General features: G+C 43.1%; 2 protein-coding genes across 9 annotated transcripts in view; one reads left to right on the top strand and one right to left on the bottom strand.

Moving 5' to 3' along the window:
* cicb (capicua transcriptional repressor b) overlaps positions 1–13717 on the top strand; it is a 49483-nt gene extending 35766 nt beyond the window's left edge. For 6 of the 7 annotated variants that reach the window (XM_026185900.1, XM_026185899.1, XM_026185898.1 and 3 more), the window contains 8 exons: positions 2356–2546; positions 8560–9018; positions 9126–9475; positions 9599–9756; positions 9843–10003; positions 10203–10337; positions 11264–11407; positions 11513–13717. In XM_026185900.1, the coding sequence (XP_026041685.1) occupies positions 2356–2546; positions 8560–9018; positions 9126–9475; positions 9599–9756; positions 9843–10003; positions 10203–10337; positions 11264–11407; positions 11513–11802 (1888 nt within the window). In that variant the 3' untranslated portion in view covers positions 11803–13717. The remainder of the gene's footprint in view (positions 1–2355; positions 2547–8559; positions 9019–9125; positions 9476–9598; positions 9757–9842; positions 10004–10202; positions 10338–11263; positions 11408–11512) is intronic. The other variant, XM_026185902.1, reaches the window with a different exon arrangement.
* A 1329-nt stretch (positions 13718–15046) lies between these two features.
* Positions 15047–23342, bottom strand: znf526 (zinc finger protein 526). 2 transcript variants are annotated; one of them, XM_026185905.1, is made up of 8 exons: positions 23031–23342; positions 22219–22585; positions 21927–22096; positions 20591–20686; positions 19733–20505; positions 17335–17470; positions 15636–17240; positions 15047–15485 (listed from the first exon to the last, which is right to left on the bottom strand). In XM_026185905.1, exons 2-8 carry the CDS (start codon positions 22526–22528, stop codon positions 15321–15323), a joined length of 3255 nt encoding a protein of 1084 aa, XP_026041690.1. In that variant the 5' UTR covers positions 22529–22585; positions 23031–23342; the 3' UTR covers positions 15047–15320. The 2 variants fall into 2 exon arrangements, with proteins under 2 accessions (XP_026041690.1, XP_026041691.1); XM_026185906.1 differs by lacking the exon at positions 23031–23342 and adding an exon at positions 22696–22977.
* Positions 23343–23382: the final 40 nt, after the last annotated feature.

Below are 23382 nucleotides of genomic sequence, written 5' to 3' on the forward strand. Positions count from 1 at the left end.
TACTTTAATCACTGTAAAAACCTTTACTTGGAAAAAGCTGCATGCAAAGCTTTAAACCCACCTGTTCAACAAGCTGCAACGTTTTAGCTGCTCACATCCACCGCCATTTATCTTAGACTACAAGCTATCTGCGTTAGTGCTATAGAAGTTCACATAAAATATGCAGATGAGCTGTTAACCTAATTTAATACATTTAATTTAAATTAGGCAGATTGATAAAGGCTGCAGCTGGCCACTTTCTATCACAGTGATACCTGCAGCAAGCAGGGGCGAATCTAAAGGGGGGTATAGGGTGTACTAAACCCCGTACCTTCCTTTACAGCTTATTTCAAGGCTCTAGTAATGTAAAATATATATAAAAATAAAAACAAAAGTTAAAACAAAATTCAAAAGTTGCTTTTGTTTTTTTGTTTGCATGGGCAAGTGAAACTCTCAGCCACTGACCTGGGGCTGTTAGGTTGAACACTGAATTATTATTATCACTAATTATCATTAATCATTGATTATTATTGGAACAACCTCCCTCAAAATAGTAGGCAGGCATGCTCTGTGGAGGTTTTTAAAACTAAGTTGAAGACACATTTGTTCACCCTATCTTACATGTCTTAATTTCTATGTCTTTTACTTTTTAAATTCTTACTGTTTTTAACTTGTATTGTGTTTTTACTTGTACTGCTATTTATCCCTTTTTATTTATTCATCTTTTTAGTTTCAAATAGCTGTACAGCACTTTGTTTTAAAGCGCTTTATAAATAAAGTTATTATTATTATTATTATTAACATCTACACCATCAGAACATCCGTTTTCTGAATTGGGACATGCTGCAGCTCAGCACATGGCAAACAGTTCAGTTCAGAGAACATTTTTCTTCATTGCAATCACCACATACAAGACTTAAAAACACATACACGTGAACACACAGCAAATGTACCTCATCCAGGAGGTACAATCCTGTCAGAACTCAGTCTGAAGTCTGTTGTTTTTATGTACCTTTTTTTTTTTTTTTTTAATTTTTATTGCCAACTGTCCAGGGTGTACCCTGTATCCCCCCCTATGATAGCTGCGATAGCTCCAGATTTCTGTATTTGTTATCTGTCTATTGTTGCATTTTTAATTTTTATTTTAATTTAGCAGTTTAGTTCTGTGGATGGGTGTTTAATTCAGTTAAACTATTAAAATTTGTAATTTCTAAAGTGTAAACCAATAAGCAATCTCATTAATAAGGCAAAAGTATTTCTTATCCGATAACTTACTTAATTGATAAGATACTCGATTAACAAAGAAATCAATAGCTGCAGCCGTATTTTGCAGGCTTTCTGCATATGACAGATGTGCTGTATATATATACACATAAATACTTAGAGGGAACACGTTGATCCTCCCTTTACAGGTTTGCTGCTGTGCTTTCTTTGATGCAACATTAAAATGGAGAAGGCAAGCCACGCGTGCAGCTTCATTCACAATCTGTAGTAAACATCAGTTAACCAGCGATAATTCCCTGAAATCATTTTGAGCTTAAAGACATGCTCTGTCTCCGTGTGCACTCAATTTGGTTACTTCCAAAATAGAAGTTAATCAGAAGGAGTGTTTTTACATGACGATTTTGCCCACTGGCTAGATAATAAAAGGTTTATTCAACAGTTTTAGACCAAATGAAATACTTTCTAAATGGGCCAGTTTATGCCTTCCAAGGTTTTAAAAAAAGGCACTTTAATTCCAAACAGGCTTTTACTGCAGTTAATGGGGAAATAAAACTCTCTGAGTAATCACCGACAATATTATAAGTTAACAGCTGAGTTATTAAAAAACAATATGCTATCTTTTCCTTGCAGCATATAAGCTGAAGCTGTGTAGCTTCTCCATATTTCCTGTAACACAGTGAGCAGACAACACGAGAAACCGAAATTCCAGTAGGGGTGCAGCTGTAACACTACAGCTCTATTCTGGATATGTTAGTCATGCTGCTGGTGGCCCAAGTTGCCTCTGCCTGCCACCCCCACACTACCTCTCATCTCCTCTCTCACACACACACACACACACACACACACACACGCAGCACTAGTTATCTAGTGCTACTTGCTGTGATGTACACTCACCAACTGACCCTCACTGCAGCACTTCTCTTTTTGTCTTCCTCTTTCCTTCCAATCGTGTCTCTGTTCCCTGCACTCTCAGTCTGCCTCATTATTCTACTGTAACATGGGCTGTCGCTGCCTCTGCACCCTTCCTGACATTTCTTATTACAATAAATGTCATCCTCCTTCCGCCTGCTTCTTCTTCTTGCCTTCTTCTTCTGTTGTTGTTTTTTTCATTTTATAATAATCACCTCACCTGTATCTGTACCTCCTGTCCAGGATCACCTACGTCCAGTCCACTCCAGGGGTACCATCCACCCTGCCTCTAGTCTCCAATGCAACAGCCTCCTCCCCTTCGCAGCAAGCTCTGCCAGTTCCTGGGTCTGCATACGTACCCGCGCCCCTTGCAACTCTTGGGTTCACAGCCATTGCCCCGCCTGGACAGACGCTTGTACAGCCGCTGATTGCAGGTCAGAGCCGTGGAAAAAATAATCCAAAGATCCTGGGTTGTTTTTTTTGTTTTGTTTTTAATACAGCAATTCTGTATTTTGAATACATCATACTGTGTGGGTCACATATGGCCCTCTGAATAATGTTGATGTAACAATGCCAGCATCAAAGTGCATTGATGACTGATGACCTTTTCTGCTAGCTGAAACATACACTAACCCTGCATTCATGTGCTCTTTGGATGGTCCTGAGTTCAAAATATCTGCTTTAAGTAAAACATTGATAGCTTCTTCGTGTTTAGAATTATTTTATTATAGGCTTTTAGGCTAATAAATAACGAATCTAGGTCACTCTACGAGGAGGGCAACAAATCGTTAAAAACTGTCACATGACAAAGTAAATTCAAGCCTAAAAATTAATTTACTATGCATGAGTTTTTATCATTGTTAAACAAATTCTTCTAATGTTCACTTTACATGGTGGATATGATGTTTTTGAGGATGAGATCAACAACTCAACTTTCCCTGACTTCCCAAGTTGCTTTTTCATCTTGGTTTAGCATTCATTTGAATTTTTAGCAGTAACACTACACTAAAATTACAAAACACAGGTTGTTACTGGTCGATGGCACACTTCGTTACACAACAGTGTCAAAGACGTTGAGATAAGCTGGAGGACAAACCTTTTTGTAAACATGATTTACTACAAAACCATTTGTAAAGCTAGTTTTTGGTGAAGAGGAGCGCTGACAGAACGTCCTGCGTTCAGGGTTAGAGGACCTGCAGGGGAGAGCTGCACAGCCGGGAAGCAGCATGATCAAAGCACCTGGAAATGCAAAGAGCAACACAGCAGAGATGTAGAGGAAAAGAGGGTCTCGGCTAAGATCTTACATCAGCTGGCCGAAGCTGTTACGGTGTTGGGGTATATGGTGTCAGCTGTGGGGGGAAAATGGATGATTTTGTGCCCTCATGAAAGCTCATGTTAATAGTCTGAATTGGGGGATGTTTCTTTCCGTTTAAATGTGGTGCTCCTGCCTCCACATGTAGGCAAGGTAGCCCCTCACTCTGACCCAGAAAACAGGTTTTCCAATGCTCTTAGCTAATATATGAAATCTACTAGACTATTATGTCTCTGAGTATTTCCATGAGCTTATACAGTTACAGGCCACAGTGAGCAAAGTTCACAAACTTGTTTAACTCTTGGCCCAAGTTGTAAATTCAGTCTATTTATAGAGCACAGGGTTCAACAGCTTTTACTATCAAGAGCCAGTTTGGACCCGAAGACAAAAATGAAAGTAAATATAACTTAATGTGGTGTAAAAATAAGAGATAACAAAGGTGACACAGCATTTTAAGTATACATTAACATTACTAAATGTCCACGGGTCATTTTTGTCCTCTAAAGAAATCTTTTGCTATCAAAAATGTATTTGTTATTCATCAAATGGGCTGAAAATAACAGAAGTTATTCATTACTATACTATGAATGATTGGAATAAGTTTCAAGTAATTTGATTTATTTATGTGGTTTTTATTGAATTTTATAACGTTGGTGGTCCTCGTGGACAAAAATGACCCCAAAGTACAAAGTGTTGCAAAGAGCCGTATTTTCACACCATACTGTTTTCAAACATCTTTGATCTTGGATCACTGATGTGTGGGGTCAAGCACTGGTCATAACAACCACAACAGGCAGCACAATGAGGAGGCAGGTGCTCTATATTCAATGAAATTTTATTTATACAGCGCCAAATCACAACAACAGCCGCATCAAAGTGTTTCGTATTGTAAGGTAGACTCTACAATAATACATACACAGAAAGTATCCTCAAAAGCCTCCATTGCACTGGAGATTTGCATACTTTGATGAGCATACTTTTTTTTACCATGTTGTGCAAAGCAATGACCAGTAGGACAAAGCACATATTGTCCTCTAGTATAATGAGGAGGGAGAATCAATGTTCAGGAAGATCCAGGGTTAGAAGATATAGAAAATATTGTCAATATTTAGAGCACATGCTACCCTTTCTCTGAAAAAGCACATCAGCCACCTGCAGAAGTGGAAGAAGGCTATGAAGTGAAGGAAAGTGATGAAGAATCTGAACTATGTTCAAGTAGGTTCTCAGGCATCCAGGACATGGTAGTCTGAGGAGCTTGGAGAGAAAGTGACTGGGCTTCTTGAAGTTTCTTGAATTTTCAGAATGTGAAACTGAAATAGAAGATGTGTCAGAGGACTACACATCATCCATTTCAATTATGATGAAGACAAAGAATCAAGCAGGAAAGAGGAATCAGCTGAGACAGAGGAATATTTGCAGTAACGTGAGGAAACACTGATCTGGTCTTCTAACCTTCCCAGTGACAGACGATGCATGACTCTCTCATGTGCCTCAGAGAAAGATGATCTACCACAGTCCAAGCACATGTGCCAGGTCCCATACTCCTTCAGTGGCTTTTCTACTCGAGTACTGAAAGCATTACACACAGTGTATTCTGCTTGTATTCTGCTTTTTAACGTTCACATGCCAATGGATGCATCAGAGACCAAGTTGGGGTTCAGTAACTTGCCCAAGGACACCTTGGTAAGAACTCCAGACTAGAGCACACAGAGATTGAACCAACAACCATCCAATTAGCAGATGACCTGCTCTACAGCCAACTCAATGATGAACAAGGAGGGACAACAAGAGAGGAAGAAAAATGGACCGAATGCAGCTGTAGGCATATGTGGGTGTGTTGATTCTTACTGCCGTGCATCCAGTAGAGTCGCTACGGCCAGTTTATGACATCCTGAGTCTGGTAGAGAAGTTTTCATGCTGACACAAGATTAATCATAGAAGCACAAAAAGGACATAATTTCTTGATAAAGACACAATAGATGATCGTCGTTCATGACACAAACGTGCTCCCATTTGAGGTGTATGATGTGTGTTGGTGTTGACTTGACTTGAAACACAAGTGGGTATTCTTCCTGCTGTGATGTAAGATCCTGGTACTGATGTGACTGTATGAGCACCAAGTCCCCTTCAGAGGACTCTGTCCCCTCCAACAGAACATCCAAGTAAACCAGGGAACTTTGAGACAAAAACATGGGCAGCATGTGATGCAGGTCCAGCTGTACATGGAACATGCTCGTGTGCGATGGCAAACCGTCTGTCCTGCAGTCAGGACACGAGTTGTCCCTAACATTGCAGGTTTCCAAAAGAAAACAATCACCTGTAACAGCTTGTTTACTGTATATGACCCTTGGCCTGCAACTGCAGAAAGAATGCTGTCCATGATGGGACCAGTGCAGAGGAATAAACCTGAGCTTCCTCCTGCACTTGGGTCAAATATGGACACGCCTTTGTCCTCATGAAAGTTTGCCTTCACTCAGACTCATGCCCTCCTACCATGCCAAAATATAGAAAACTGTCAGGCAATGAGTTGGAATAAAGTTGAATAAAACCTTGAAACACAGAGATGGATGATATTTTATACTTGTTGCTTCAAAGCAAACGGGGTCATTTTTGAGCCCTGAGGACCACAGGTGTGATTATGTGCTGCCATTTAAAATTTATAAATGGTTCAAAAAAAGAATTCTCACTAAAGTTCAACATACAGCACTCTGTATGTTGAACTTTAGTGAGAATTTTTAAAAAAAAATTTTTTTTTTAAATATTTAATTTAATTAAATATTTAATTTTCTTGTTTTATTTTCGCTAAAAAACAGGGTGTATTTTTTGTAAAGAAGGTCTGGTGGCCCTAAAATGTAAAATGTTGGGTAAATTATGTGTTAATGTGTTGGTCTTAAGTAAAACTAAGGTGTAACACTGAATTGATTGACAATTTATACTTTTTACTTTAAAAAAACAGTCAAATGAAGTGGGGACATTTTTGACCCCTGAGGACCACCAGTGTGATTATTTGCTGCCATTAAAAATTTTCAAACGCTTGGAAAAAAAACTTTCTCACTAAAGTTCAACATACAGCACTCTCTAGTTATTCAGATAGTCAAAATTATCTAAACAATTAAATATTTAATTTTCTCAATTTGTTTTCGCTAAAAAACAGGGTTTATTTTTTGTAAAGAAGGTCTGGTGGCCCTAAAATGTAAAATGTTGAGTAAATTTTGTGTTAATGTGTTGGTCTTAAGTAAAACTAAGGTGTAACACTGAATTGATTGACAATTTATACTTTTTACTTTAAAAAACAGTCAAATGAAGTGGAGACACTTTTGACCCCTGATGGCTCACATTGTATGCAAATCGGGAGGACATCACAAGGGCTAATAAGGGTAAATCTTTTACCACTCGTTAGTTCTCTGCAGTGGGCTGTTTATGATTATTCAGTCCGTTAACAATCCCTTTTCATTACAATAATAAATGTTTTTGATTCATTTAGACCACCATTGGGGGGAAAAAAGACAAATGATTTACTTTTTAAACTTTTAGCACCAACAAAATGGAACAGTTGTCAAGTGGAAATGTCCAGTAGCTATGAAGACACACAGGCCATTTTGAATCCTACCTGTGTTTGTACAAATGCTTAAGTTTAGCCTGTTTTGATAACAAATGAAGCTTAAAAAAAGGCCTGTTCCCATTTTAACTAAACTAAACCTTACCTAATCAAAAACAGCCATTTTATAGGCTAAAGTTCAGCTGTAGAAATCCATGTCCATGCACTCTTCCATTCCCCATTTTCCTCTCTGACTTTTCATTTTTGGATTTGTAGTACACAACATACTTGCGTTTATATAGTAGTTTTCTAGTCTTATTAGCCACTCGAGCACTTTAGACTAAAATTCACATTATAAAGCTTTTTCACTCTGTACACTTTTATCATAGCCAGTTAGAGTCACCACTTAACCTAACATGTATGTGTGTAGACTGTGGGAGGAAGCCAGAGGCAAAGGGAAAACATGCAAAGTGCACACAGAAAGCACATTTGACAGAGATGAAAAATCTTAATGCAGAACTACATCTCTCAGCTCTTACGAGATATCATATTACTTCTTTTTTTTTTTTTTGTGGCCTTGAAGAGTTGCAGAGTAAGAGAGCGGATATCTCTCTTGGTATTAGATGTACTGAAGTGCTGGGAAAAGACTAAGCTTGACCTCTTCACCACCTATATATGCATATATAGTAAAAATAAGCCTCTGCATAATTGAATATTGTATACTTCCATTTCATACTCGGTTGATTAAACAACACGTGGATATTGTTTGCTTCCCGGTGTCTCTTTTCAGTAGTAACCTTCATCTGCGGTAAAACTTTTTCCAGCATTTATTTAGTGCATGGTACTGTGGGAGAGTGGATTCCATCGACTCCATTGAACCGGTGATTTTTTTATTTTCTTAGGCCAATTTATAAATCACTACTTTATAGAGCTATTGCCAAAATTAAGTCTGATTTTTAACTATTTTTTATTAACTTGTTAAAAAAATACATGCAACAAACCACAAGAGTCTATAAATAAAGTTATCATTTTCATTTAGGTTAAATGGCCTTTGAATTAAAACACAAATTTTATAATTTAGTCCAAAGCATATATGCATTAAGTAATTTCAGTCATCCATAAATGAAGTGAGTCAGTGTTAATTATGTGCAAATAACCTCATCAGTTACACCCTCAGCCTTGCAGAGCAGCAGAGAAATATACATTAACTTATGAGTAGTTTTGAGTAAAGTAAGCATTAATGCTGTTAAACCTGGGCTAATCCAGTTTGTACATTTTATTTATTCTCATATGACATGAAGGGAATACATGAACAAAAAGTACTGTTAGCAGTGTTAGCTTGTATTTTTGCCTTTAATATTTGCATTTCTATTTTGCTTAAATACATAAACAAACATATCTCAGTAAAATCTTGGTTCATCGAGTCCAGGTGGAAATCTGGATTGATAGTTGTCAATAAAGACTGTAATTTGTCAGATTATTGAGAGAAGAGAAGGAATAGGTATTCATCGTGTTGAAAATGTCGCAGATCATCATAGCAATGTGGAAAATTATGAGGTTATTTTTGCCCTCTTGGTTTCCTGTCTCCTTCATCCAGGTCAACCACCACTCCTGGCCACAGCTCAGTCTCCACAGCCCTCCACCTCAGCCCCTGCTTCAGGCTCCGGGGGCCAGATAGTAACTGCCATCTACCCTCCTTCACCTAGCGTCACCATGGCAACAGGGGTGGTCTCCATGGCAGCAGTACCCCCCAGCGTGGTCTACTCTGTCTCCAGCCCGTCGAGCGCTTCTCCCCACATCCTGCCCAAACACACAGCAACCCCCTCCATCATCACGCACCCACATCCGGACAGACAGACTGACAGGCACCTGCCTCCGGACAGACCTGCGGATCGACAAACTGACAGGCAGACGGAGAGGCAGGCAGAACTGCTGACACATTCGGAAAGACAGCTTGAGAGGCAGACGCAGCCCTCCAGCAGCTCAGCGGCGCCTCCCAGTGGCTCTGCTGGCTCCATAAGGCCCTGCAGTCCTTCGCTTCAGATCCAAACACCCGGTACAACTGCACCCACTGTTTTTTAACCTGCCACTAAAGTTCATTGCTTGAATGAGTGAGCGAATACTTTCATTCATAAGTATTTTTATTTCTTTTCTTTTTTACAGGAAGCACACCAGGCACACCCAAACTCACCCTGCTTCCAGTCAGGGTCCCACAGAAAGTGAAGGCAACAGTGGCCACCATTCCCGTAGGCAGCTATGAAGGAGGAGGCCGAGGGAAGGAGAGAGAGCGTGACAAAGACAAGGAGCGAGAGCGGGAGCGAGAGCGGGAGCGAGAAAAGGAGAGGGAAAGGGAAGCTGCAGCCAACAGTCATTTTGCCTTTGATCTTGAACCGCCGGGGCAGACGGCGTCTCCATCAGCACATCCCACAGAGGAACCAGCATCCTCACTGGAGGGCTCCAGTGCTGGAGACTCCTCTGACTCAAGAAACAGGGAAAGCACAACCGCCAAAGAGGTGAGGGAGCATCACATTCTGGCTTTTACTTCAAACACTACCAGAATAAAGTACTGAGCCGTAGTGCACTTGTAGTGCCTCTGTGTTCTTGAATAAAATGCCTGTATTGAATTTCCTGTGCAGGCTGGGTGGAAGGAGTCCCTCCCCTCCTCTCCTCTCCCTCCTCCATCAGCCACAGAGCCCGCCCTGCCACCTCCACAGACTGACAAAGAATGTCCCACACCCAAAAAGGTCAAAGCCCGCCCACCACCTCTGAAGAAGACCTTTGACTCTGTTGACAAGTGAGTTAATGCCTCTGTAAACCTCTGTTTGAATTATTGATGGACGGTGTATATATACTGTGTATTCTGTCTTTGTGTGTGTGTTGGACTGGAAGGGTGTTGTCAGAGGTGTACTTTGAGGAACGATTTGCCGAGCTGCCAGAGTTTCGACCCGAGGAGGTTTTGCCGTCACCGACTCTGCAGAGCCTGGCCACCTCACCTCGTGCCATTCTGGGGAGCTATCGCCGCAAGAGGAAGAACTCAACAGGTCACACAAAGCACTTTGGGATACTTTGAGGCTGGTGTCTATAGAGCAGTTTCTTTGGCTTTCTGCTGATAATTCCTGGACTTCAATAGTGCATTATAATTTTTACTTTAACATCTAAACTGTTGAAAATAATGCTCATTTTATTTATATCTCTCATTGTGTTTGCTTGGATTTAAATTTGTCTCCCTTCTGCTTCTAGATTTAGACTCTGCTACAGACGAGCAAATCTCCCCAAAGAGGAAGAGTCGGCGGCGTTCCAGCTGTAGCTCCGAGCCCAGCACGCCTAAAAGTGCCGCTAAATGCGAGGGGGACATCTTCACCTTTGACAGAGCAGGTAGAGCACACAGAACAGCAAGGACAAGATGCAATATTCTCATATACTTAAAGTGGACCTGTCACTTCCAGCTTTGCATGATTCACAGTTCAGAATTAGTGCAGACTAAAACAAGCTGATTTAGCTCCTCCCACTTAAGCCAGTTTTCTTCTCATTGGCTGCCTGTCACACACAGATCAGAGCAGGTGGGGCTCCTGTGATCACAGGCAGAAATTAGATCTCTGTTCTCAGTAACATCATAAAGACAGGAAATTAGAAAGACTGTCTATACCTATGGCCTTTATAGCAGTACGAAGCCTGAGCTTTAGGTTCACAAGGTTCAGTAATCTCTACAGTTCGATCATACCGTTGTCCTCCTTGGTGATAGCTGGTAGCTAACACCATCGTTACTGGGGTGAACAGGAAGTAGGTTAAAGTACCCTTTTAAAGAATCGTTGTTCACATTCTGTAATGCCTTAAAAAAATTACATTTAAAAATCAATTCAACTCTTATCAGGATCATAAAAAATAATCTATTTTAATGCATTAATGGGGAAATTAGCTAAAAATCAATGGTAGGCTATTGCTGATCACACTGAATATTATCCCTAATTTTTTACACGCTAACCTCATTATTTTAAACTTGCCTGTTTTTAATATGAACATGCACTATTGTAACAGTGGTATGTACAAGACAGTTAAGCATGATACTGTAGGTCTCCTTTAATGTTAATAGTTCATAGTGAGCTGTGATGCCTGTCTTGATGTAGAAATGTAACGAGAGGGTTAAGGATTAATGAAGAGCTTGTTTTTAGGTGGGGATTTTTATCTTTTGTGTATTGATGACCTCCTTTTTAAATTCATTTAATTCGTTATTATTCAATGTCACTGTGATGTTAAAATTAATTCAAATTCCTCTCAGGGATCTAATGGTTTATAATCTCCAGCTTCTTTCCCAGCACCAGATGGAGAAGACATCTTGACTGAACTGGAGTTTGATAAGGTGCCGTACACTTCCCTGCGCCGAACGCTGGACCAGAGGAGAGCACTGGTCATGCAGCTGTTCCAGGAGCAGGGCTTCTTCCCATCAGGTAAGACGCACCCACCAACCTTTCTCTCTCTCACACACACAGTCACAGATTTCTGGTTCTTCATTCTGGTTGTAACTTCCTGGTGATTTCATCTTTTGTCTACAGCTCAGGCCACTGCAGCCTTCCAGACGAGATACTCAGATATATTCCCCACCAAGGTGTGTCTGCAGCTGAAGATCAGGGAGGTGCGGCAGAAGATCATGCAGACAGCTGCTCCTTCCGACATCTCTATTTTAGGCGGCTCAGACTCAGCCGGCTCCATCGCTGGACCTTCTGGGTCTCAGTCAGGGGAAGGATCTTTGAGAGCGGGTGGAGACCCACAGGATGAAGACATGGAACACGGGACAGAAGCGAGCCCGGAGGATCCTCGTGATTCACATGATTCTTCTAGATGAGGGGAGCCGGCGAGTTCAATTGACCCAACCGGTGTCTGTGTGCCACCTCCCCCTATGCACTTTTCCTTATCAATAGTCTCCACTCTGCTCTTGCCAGATCACGATTTCTTCCCATCATCGGCATTCGAATTCTGAGAGTGAGAGACATTTGTATGCAATGTCGGGACCTATTTTTTTTAATAATCTGTGACCATTGTACCAAAAAATAAACAAAAAATTTAAAAAGAACATCTTAAAAACCAGTGGCACAAAAACCACCACACATACACCCTGGAAAACTTTGAATTCTCACACTTGAATTAGCACTCTGTATTAACCCACCTTGGAGAAAGCTCCCATTGATGCCAGTAAACGAAGGACCATTGTGTACAGCTGCACTCATTTGCCTTGAAGAAGAAAGTCTTCCCGTTTTGGAGGGAGAAACACGCTCAACCCTTTCTGAGACAGTGAAAAGCGGGCGGTTTTAAGAGAAGACGTCGTAGGGTTTGATATTTGTTTTGTTTTTAATAGTTTTAGAGGAGTAAAAGCAGTTCAGTACCTGCTCGAGGAACAAACCTGTACCTAGTGACTAACTGTTGTGAGCTCGTCTTTGTTTTTCTGCTGACATTCGGGGGCTGGGCCCTCAACAGCCAGAATTGATTTGAATTTGACAAGTTGTTGCAGTGGACCTGGAAAAGTTCTTGTGGGGGGGGGTCCACTCATATGTAGACCTTCAGGAGAGGCCTACTGGGAGTGACTGAAAAACTGACTGAAATTTAAGTGGACTTCTGGCAGTGCCATCATTCCTGCAGTTACCTGACTGGCCTCCTCCCTCCTCGCGACTGACCCTAGCACATGCCAGCGGGTAGGGACGAGCATTCCTGTGCCTCTCATTCGCTAGCCATTGAAGGAAGGAATGTCAGAGTCATCGGGCACATCCAGGCTCTTACTCGTAGGACCTCGATCCTCTGTTGCCAAGCAGTTTTATTACCGTTTTGTTTTGGGGGTTTTTTTTTTAAAGTAATTTGATTTGTATTTAACATTGTCATATTCACTTTGTTGTTGTACTATTCCTATGGTTACTATTATTATTATTATTATTATTATTACTACTACTACTCATATCATTGCAGTGAATCCCTGTCCTTAGTTCTTTTTATCATTGCGGGCAGATGTTTCCTTTCTTTCTGTTTTTTTGTTTTTATATACTTTTGGAGGCAGGTGAGAGATGCTGCTCCACACCTGTACAGTTCCTCCGTTGTAGTCTTCCCTTGGCTGGCGTCTCACCTCAGCAAGGACCTGCGGTGCAGTTAATCTTTTTTCTTTTATTCTTTTATTATTCGTTTTAACAGAGACAGACCTGACGTGGACCTTTATATTCATTCAGCAGTAATAAGCCGTATGGTTTTTAGACAACCCACACCCACCCCTCCAGCAATGCCTCTCTGTCCCTCGATAAGTTTGACTCTATAGCCTCAACGTACATCTCCTTCCTCCACCCCTTTCCTCCCCTCCTTCCTCCCTTTGTCACTTTATTGCTCTTTCTAGACCTCCCTTTTTTAGGCCGGGCGGAGAGAAACCCGGGGGAAGTGACGGGAGGGTGACAAATCAAAGAGCGCTGGGTGGATATAATACTGGTTGTGTCTTTGTGCAAGACTTGGTTGTGTTGTAAATAATTACTGTAGAGTCAGTAGACTCGTTATATTATTGATAAGGAAAACTGTCATTGAACATAAGTTGACTTTTAAGGCACCATTACTGAAGGTAAAACACATGAAATGGGAAAAAAAGCAACTATAATAAATATGGCTATTAATGTTTTTGTGTTTTACTCCTTGTTTTGCTGTTCCAGTATGCAGGAGAGGAATTTATATAAATTAAGTTTGTATCTGTATCTTTCAGTATGCAAATAAAAATAGGTGTTCAATTAAAGTGATTTTATTGCTGGCATTGTGAAAAGTGGGGTTTTATGGACGATAGATCAGTGGCAGATTAAAGGAAAAACTCAAAGGCACAGTTTTAAGACCATAAACCTTTTTTTCAGCAGGGTTTAAGACTGGGTGTAAACTGTCTGGGAACCAAACATGGTGAGGTGCTGGATGACCTTATACCTTTAGCAGGACAACAGTGCTGCTTAGGATGGAGCTTCAAAGTCTCTGAAACTCCACAGGAGGGATGGAGCGCCAGATTTGCAACATATATTCCCTCATTTGTTGTTTTTATCATGGAAGTGTTCAAATCAGTCATCTTTAAGGTTTTCCTGCACAGAGTAAGGATTCAGGCGAGGTGGTTTGAACTTCTAACTCCCTAACTATGTGATGATATTCATTTTCCAAGTGGGAGAAGGCCCTGGGCTAGATCCAGGACATGCTGGCGAGTTTTTAAGTGCTGTCAAACTCTCTGAGCACCAAGCTTCTCCTTCATACCTTTCCTTGACCTTATTTGTCATCGAGATTGAGCTGGAGGAGGTGGCTGGGGAGAGGGAGGTGTAGGTATCCCTAATTAGACTGCTCCCGCTGTGACAGGACCTGGATAACCATCAGAAGATGAATGAATGAATGAATGAATGAATGGGGAGAAAAAATGTTGCAGCCAGAGCCACAGGAAAACCAGCAGAGTTGTAATAAAGTAAATGTTTTTAAACCTGTTTATTTGAGAATATTCCACTTTTTTTTGTCAGATTGCTGTTGAACGCAACTCATGCAAAGACACCTCAGCCTGTTTCATTGCAGGTTATTATGAACAACTTCAGAGACCCAAAACATGTCAGTGAAAAACCCAAATCAGAGCCACGAGATCTCCTGGCTGTCCACGCTCTATTTGCTCTTAAATTTCTCCCACCAACGATGTGAGAAGAGCGGGCGAGGTGAAGGGGATTTCCCTAAAATATGTGTGCCACAATGGCATCGTAAACTTTTGTTATGACCCAACTACCGCTGTACTTATGATGTACTTTATATTTTAGGGGTACTTTTAATTGCACATTTGATCATCTTAAAAATAAATAATGGACTGGCTGTTTGAAGAGACCACCTCCCATCGTGGTTTGTAAATTCCATTTCCCTTGTTCTGGGTCACAGGCAGGAGGACGGAGAAGAGGAGTCGCAGATTAGAAAAATGGGGAATGTGATGAACACTTATGATCTTAAAAAAAAAGATTTATTAACAAGCTGACCAAACATTTAAACAGAGGAAAACAAAATCACATCCAAATGATGAAATATACCATTAATAATACAAATACGATCTGTGGCACAACCAGTAGTCCTTATTCATCACCAACAGCAAATCCTTTATTTCAGTGAACATCGTTTCATTAGATTTTAATGCCGAGCCATCTCAGAGGTCACTAAAAGAGGGGAGGAGGCGTACTTTGGTCTGTTTGCCAAAACTATTTCATCTCTTGTTTAAGCACTCTTATCTAGTCGTTCATTAGCTGGTTTCAGTACTCAAGTCTCCTCCTCACAGTAGTCGATTAGTCTTTAAGTCACAATTAGCACTCGTGAAAGCTTTTAAAGGTAAACTTATTTTTTGGTGATTCAGAGGAGCTGCAGTCCGTCCACGGCGACCGTGTCCATGGCGAGTCCGTTCTCCAAAGCTGTGTGATAAATCTCCAGGGCCTGCTCCAGGGGCAGCACTGCTCCCTCGCTGGTCTCAATGATGGCGATCGTCTCCCCGAATTCATTACACATGATGGTTGGTGCCTGTGAGGAGGGAAATTTGAAATATCAATATAGACTGACCTCAACATGTGAACCTTTACCTGTGTTAAAAAGCATAAAAACAGGCCTCATCTAAACCAGATTAAAATTTAAGATTAAAACAGATTAAAAAGGGGGGAAATCATCTCTTACCTGCTGTAGATCAGAGGACTGGATCTGGATGACCTGAGGCTGCCCGTTGGATACTTCCACGGCCGAAGCATCCACCACGGCCACGGCAGAACTGACCTCCAGGGCGGCTTGAGCAGCGGCCTCCTCGTCCAGCCTCTGCTGCCTCACGTGGGTCTTTTTGTGGTTCCTCAGGTTAGAGAAGGTCTTGAAGGCTTTGCCACACAGGGGGCACACGTGCGGCCGCTCGCCTGTGTGCGTTCGACGGTGCTCTGCCAGGTGCATGCTCTGGATGAAACCCTTTCCGCAGATCTCGCAGCGGAACGGCCTTTCACCCGAATGCGTGCGCAGGTGTTCTCGCAGGTGCGTGTTCTGACGGAAGCGCTTTCCGCACACTTGGCAGGGGAACGGACGTTCACCTGTGTGGACCCGCTGGTGAAGCGCCACTCCGGAGGACGACACAAACAGTTTGCCACAGAGGGGACACTGGTGAGCTTTGGGCCTCTTCCCCGGGGTGCACCGTGGCCGCCCAGGCCCCAAGGTGAAGTGGCTCAGCCTGTGAAGTCGTAGATTGGCGGGAGAATTGAGCTTCTTCCCACAAACGTTGCAATCCAGGCTCCCTCTCACATGGCTGGATGAATCCCCGGACTCGGACGTTGAGGTGGAGGGCTCCGAGGTCAGATCTTTCCCTGCATCTGCTTGGCTGCCATTCTCTTTGCCCTCCTCTGACTCTTTAGCTGCCTGGACCAGCCCGGGGTGCTCCTGCAGGCAGTGGCTTTCTCGCTGCCTATTGGTCAGGAAGCCAGCCTCACAGTGAAAACAGGGAAAAGGCGCTGGAGATCCCGGATGCTGTGTGAAGCGATGTGCTGCCAACTTAGTGGGCCAGCGGAAAGTGGCGGGACAGTCTGGGCAGCTCAGTGTGGCTGCGCTCGAGTGAAGCAGGCTGTGCTGACGGAGGTTAGACGACTGCGAGAAGGAGCGGTGGCAGACGTCGCAGCGGTACGGCCGCACGCCCGAGTGGATGAGGTTGTGCCTCGTCAGGTTGGCAAGAGATGAGAAGGTTTTGCCGCAGTCCGAGCACTGGAAGGGCCTCTCGCCGGTATGCGTGCGTATGTGGTTTCGCACGTGGATCTGCTTCTTAAAAGACTTTCCACACATGCCGCACACAAAGCTGCGCTCGGGAACGTGGGATTTGCGTCGGTGTTGTACGAGCTGCAGTTGCGAGGTGAATGTTTTAGGGCACGAACGACAGGAAAAGGACCCCTTTTCCGATGGTGTAGCCGAGGCAACGTCTGCTTCGTCCATGGGGCTACAGGACACCGCCACACCCGCGTCACCCCCGGCAGCAGGCTCTGTAGCGGAGCCATCTTTCACCTGCTGCACATAATCAAGTTTTTCTTCACATGGCTCAGACACCTCCATGCTGTTTTCCCCCACCTTCTTCTCATCTTCACGTCTTTCTGCTTTGCTCTGAGGGCTTTGTCTAGTATCTCCCAATTTTACCGTGTCTTCCTCGGTGAGAGGAGCCAGCAGGTCTATTTTTGCCTCATCATTGGGGAAATACTTCTTCATTCTTGCTCTTTGTAGGATGGCAAGAGCAGAGGCAGACGCTCGTCTCGGAGCCGAGACCTAGAGAAGACAACAGGCACGCGTCAGATTGAAAAGTTGTTTTAACTTGGAAGTTTGTGGAGACAATAGGAAGGTGGTGTGCTGATTTTACTACCGCAGGGACAGGGATGGATGCTCCAGATGTGTCACGGTTGAGGTGGATTCGACGGTGGTAGAGATACTTGGTCATGTTAGTGAAGGTTTTATTGCAGAAATTACACTTATGAAGGGGGTCTGCAGTGTGGGACTTCCTACAAGAAATCAGGAGAAGGAGATAGAAATAACTAGATCTTAAAAAGTGTCTGGTCTCTTTCCAGAAATCATGAAAATAAACAAATAAATACACAAACCTTTGTGTTAGTTCCATGTAGGAACCATTTCCTTTCTACTATTTGCTTCTACCAACTAAAGAAATGAAGAGCGAGTTGAAGAAGACATCACTAACGCTTAGATCCTGTCACAAGCGTGAGGCTCTAGTCACAAGGTCATGAATGCTGTCTTTGTATAGTCACAAAGTACTTCTACACAAAGCTCCCAGTTTTTTAAAGAGCAGTTAACCAATAAATGATCATCTTCAGAGAAATGGTTTATTCAAACTCATCTCAGTACAGAAACAATGTTAGTGAAGGTTACAAATGATCATCTTGACAGTGGACTCATCTCTGAGCTTGTCCTGCTAGACCTAAGTGCAGTGTTCAATACTGTTGACCATAATATTTTATTACAGAGATTAGATCGTGCTGATAAGATTTCAATTTGTTCATGTAAATTGGCAGTCCTCCTCAACAACTGAGATTAATTATGGAGATCCAGAGGGTTCAGTGCTAGGTCCAATTTTATTAACATACATCCTTCCCTTGGGCAGTACTATTAGAAGGCATAGATAGCCAGCTTTAACTTATTTTTCATCGATAGATAAACTGCAGGAATGTCTCAAAGACGTAAAGACCTGGCTGACGTCTAATCTCCTGCTTCTAAATTCAGATAAAACTGAGGTTATCGTACTCGGCCTTCTCTTGGCCCCCAATAACACTGAAGAATGTTGCATTTATTCTTGACCAAACAAATATGCAGCACTGCTTTCTTCCATTTGTACAATATCTCTAAAGTTACAAATATCCTGTCTCAGAATGGTGCTCAAAAATGAGTTCACGCATTTATTACTTTCAGGCTGGACTACTGTAATTCATTATTATCAGGATGTCCAAAAATCTCCCTGAAAAGCCTTCAGCTAATCCAAAATGCTGCAGTGAGAGTACTGACAAGGACTAGAAAGAGAGAGCATATTTCTCCCCTACTGGCTTCTCTTCATTGGCTTCCTGTTAAATCCAGAATTGAATTTAAAGTCTTGCTCCTCACATACAAGGTCTTAAATAATCAGGCCCCATCTTATCTGAATGACCTTGTAGTACCATATCACCCTATTAGAGCACTTCGCTCTCGCACTGCAGCCTTACTTTTTGTTCCTGGAGTGTTTAAAAGTAGAATGGGAGGGAGAGCCTTCAGTTTTCAGGCCCCTCTTCTGTGGAACCAGCTTCCAGTTTGGATTCGGGAGACAGACACTATCTCTACTTTTAAGATTATAGGCTTAAAACTTTCCTTTTTGCTAAAGCATATAGTTAGGGCTGGACCAGGTGACCCTGAATCCTCCCTTAGTTATGCTGCAATAGGCGTAGGCTGCTGGGGGATTCCCATGATGCACTGAGTATTTCTTCTTCAGTCACCTTTCTCACTATGTGTTAATAGACCTCTCTGCAGTGAATCATACTTGTTATTAATCTCTGTCTCTCTTCCACAGCATGTCTTTTGTCCTGTCTTCTTCCTCTCTGCCCAACCGGTCGCAGCAGATGCCGCCCCCCGAGCCCGATTCTCCCGGGGGTTTCTTCCTGTTAAAAGGGAGTTTTTCCTTCCCACTGTCGCCAAAGTACTTGCTCATAGGGGGGTCATATGATTGTTGGGGGTTTCTCTGTATGTATTATTGTAGGGTCTACCTTACAATATAAAGCGCCATGAGGTGACTGTTGTTGTGATTTGGCGCTATATAAATAAAACTGAACTGATAAAGTATATAGTTTGGCCTGGTTTAGGTAACCCTGAGTCCTCCCTTAGTTATGCTGCAGTTTATGATCCAGCAGCGGTAGTCGATCTGCAGTCTGGGAATGGCCTGTATACCTGCAGTGAGCTCTATTGTCAGATGGAGGCAGTTTATAAAATATGTGGTACAACCAGCCTTGAGGTAACTGCTGCTGTGAACTGGTGCTATATAATTAAACCTGAGTTGAATTTAAAGTGCTCACAACTAGGTTTGTGAAATTTTTCATGGGTTGTGAGAAGATATGAGAGGTTAATCAGAAGCCATACATTTCCATTCTATTCAAGAAAAAGGCAGAAAATTTCTGGGAAGTTCACCTCTCCATAATTCAGACTGACAAACAGCGCTACAGGTCAGAGACAAAACATTTGATTTTGGGGTGAAAGGTTTTTTGTCTGCCTTGGTGTTACCAAGCACTCACCTGTGCATGATCAGAGTCATCTCGGTGGTGTAGCCGTTGCCACAGTCCACACAAAGATATCGGGCCACGCCAGAGTGCGTGCGCATGTGCGTCTGCAGTGATGTGGCCTTCTTGAATACCTTCCCACACTCCGGACATTCGTGTGTTCCCTGTTCATGCACGCGCTTGTGAGCGGCCAGCCGGTTGACTGAGGTGAAAGTTCGGTTACAGAGCTCACACTGTTGGGGTTTAGCCCACACAGCAGTTTTTTTCTCTGCTCCTCTGATGCGTATGTCATCCACCTTCTCGGTCATCTCCTCCCTCCATCGCACCTCCTCAATGCCACTCATGACCCCTGGCTCGCCGCTCTCTTTGTCCTGGCCCAGGAAGTGATCTCCCTGGTGTTGGAGGAAGTCCTCCGGTGTCTGGAAGAGAAGGGAGCACTCTGAGCATTCGTACGGGTGGATTACCACCACCTCTGTTGGCTGCTGCTGCTGGCTGTCAGGGTGGACACCTGGAGCCAGCCTCAACTCCAGTCTCTGGATGCCATTCTCCAGCTTTACTGAGGAGCTGTGGCCCACAGAGGGTAACAGAGCGGGCAGCTTGGAGCGCCGGCGACCAGGAGTGGTGGAGCTATCTGCCAGAGCTTGAGCTGTCAGGATCTGTAGGTGCATAGTGGCAGATCCTGGAGTCGGAGTTACAGGAGGCAGCAGAGAGGAGCGGGAGGGTGCAGCAGGTTTAGATGCAGAATGGTGTTTCCTCTGCTGTTGTTGCTGCTGCTGATGAGCGAGCACCTGCAAAACACACGGAAATGTTCAGAGAAAAAATTCAAAACAATTCCCACACCTGTGTGTCGTCTCAGGGTTTAAATCAAAGTACCTGAGCCAAGATTTCTCCAGCCTGCTGCTCACTCAACACGTAGTTCTGCACGTTGGTCAGTGGAGTGACGGTGCCGTCCGGCTGTAACATGTACTCCTGTTGCAAGGCAACAAAAACATGAATTTCTGAATTAAAAGCATCAAATGCACCACAAAATAAACAAAATTGACATTTTCTCCTTTCCTAAGTTCCTCTAATTATTAAATATTTGATATATTTTTGCAGATTGGATGTCTTGAGGCTTGACACAAGAACAGCAGAACTAGAACTACGGTCACAGGAACACACTGTGCTCAGACGTTCACATACATTCATCATGGATGTGAATGTCATGGTGGTTTCTGGCTTCTAATGATTTCTTTGAACTGTTCCGTTTCAGGGGTGGAATGACTTTAAAATCATATACATGTATGTTGTGCAAACTTAAATGCCCCTCATCAAGTCGCACTTCAACCAGATGTTTTTGGTTTTTCCATCATCGAGCGTCTGGCTGGATATTTGACCACTCTTCTTGGTTGGCTTCCTAGCACAGACCTGGCTTTTAAACTTAGTCAACAAATTTCCAATAGGACTGAGGTCAGAGCTTTGGGAAAACCATTCCAGAAGTTAGCCTGCTTTATCAATTTAAAGCCAGTTTTGAAGTGTGTTTGGGATCATTGTCCTATTGGAAAACCCAACTGCATCCAAGTTTCAAAGTCTAGCTGTTGGCTTTAGGTGAAGTTAAAAGAATTTGAAGGTAGTCCTCCTCCTTCAATATTCCATCCCCTTTGTGAAATGTTCCAGTACCAGTGGCAACTAAACAACCCCAGAGCATGATGCTACCGCCACCACCATGCTTGACAGTTGGCCTCACCATTACACCTCCAAACACACCCGGCCAAACACTTCAACTTTTGTCTTGTATTTGTAATAAGTATTTGGCTTGTCCATGTGGGCATCTGCAAACTTCATGGTTCCTGGGTTATTCCTGAACATCCTGACCAAATTTATCTAATGAAGGTGACAGTTTGGGAAATACCTCTAACTTATTTTATTATCTCAATCATCAGCACCAGAGTCTTTACCAGGATTGTCTGAAAGCCTGACAAAAGGAAATCCTGGGACAACCCACCCACCCCACCCAAACAAACAAACAAACAAACAAAAAAACACAACCCCAATAACCCATTCACATTACACCATCTGTGGGACCAGCCTGGAGGGGAACCACATTGGTTCTTTTGTTTAATTATACATATTTGAGACATTAACAAATGGAACTACACCTGCCATACTAATGAGTAGAACACCAATTAATATTTTAACACTGTGTCACAGTGTGCTTTGGCTCTCTTACTGTGGTCTCGGTGTTACTGTGTGTGCTGCTCCTGCTGTGGGTCCGCCGGTGCTCCAGCCAGGTCTCAGGTGAGTCAAACAGAGCCAGGCAGTCAAGACACTGGTACTGCACAGGTCCCGCCACCTGGGCCTCTGATCCAGCTTCCTCCGCCTCCATAACCTCACACAGCTCTATACAATGGTCATAAACAAAGGTGGTTAGTGATGTCTTAAAGTAGCCATGTAAGTGAAGCACCAATATCCTAACACTCCAGTTTTTCATACATGATCAAAAACACAAATAAATCTCATACCTTGTTGCTCCACCTCAATTCCAACCTCTCTCATGTGCATCTCCTGGTGCTGCAACAGCTCCTCTGGGTTCATGAGGAGGCTCCCACACTCCAGACACTGGTACTGCTGACTCTGGCCCACCTCTGGGACACCGTGGATGGTCATGGCCTCCGTTACCTCACCCTCCCCTTCTCCTTCTTGGCCCATGTGGATCTGCTGATGGACCAGCACATCCTCCAGGGTGTTGAAGAGCTGGTGGCACTCGCTGCACATATACTGGTGCTCCACATACACTCCCTCCGCTTCCTCCTGTTGCTGCTGCTCAGCCATTATAGCAATGAGTTTGGGACAAGTGAGGCAGTAGCGAGTCCTACACTGAAACTTCACCTGTAGGAAACAAAATGTAAAACGAGAAAAGCCATAAACGTCTTATAATAAGGGATTTTCATTTTTACTTTTAATCTTTCGTGTAAACAAACAAACAGTAATACTCGTACACATATTAGGGAGAAAAGCCGGTTTCAAACAAGGCAATTTTCAGTCGTCAACCAAAATCAGGGCCTCTATCACAACACCAGGATCTTTTACGCTATATAAACTAACAAATCCCTGTCTGATATCCTCACAAATGTGATCCATATCAGTGTTTGCCGCGTGTGATGGCATATGGAGAGCTGTTGGCGGCGCTCCCTCCGATATTGCAGACCTGTTTCTCGGCACCGCGGTTTCCTGATGCCAGCTGCCCGCTTCGTCGGGCGGTCCGTCAGGCGGCGCTACCCACTTTTCCCCGAAGCTCTCCGGCTTCAACGGCCGGGCCCTTCTTCCCCCTTACCTCTCATTTACTCTCGTTGGACAATCCCTCGTGTAGTCATCACTCTTGGTCCACACGGCCTTTTGATTAATTTTTTTGTTAGGCTCTTCTCACCGTGGGTAATACTGAAATTAAAAAACTAACAAGCGTCCGCGGGAATTAACATTACAAAGCGTGTAATGAAACGTTTGCCCGCCGATCGCCTCCATTCTTGTGATACTTCGCCCCGCCCAATGCGGTAGCGTTAACATTTTAGACCCTGTGATTGGACAGGTTGATTGTCAATTACAAACTGCGATTGTTTCCCGGGGATTGTAGTTTTTTCAAAGTAGAAATACTTGTTTTTGTTTGGTTTTTGAGTACTTTCAACTTG

Source organism: Astatotilapia calliptera, chromosome 11 (genome assembly GCF_900246225.1).
Source record: "Astatotilapia calliptera chromosome 11, fAstCal1.2, whole genome shotgun sequence".
Classification (NCBI taxonomy): domain Eukaryota; kingdom Metazoa; phylum Chordata; class Actinopteri; order Cichliformes; family Cichlidae; genus Astatotilapia; species Astatotilapia calliptera.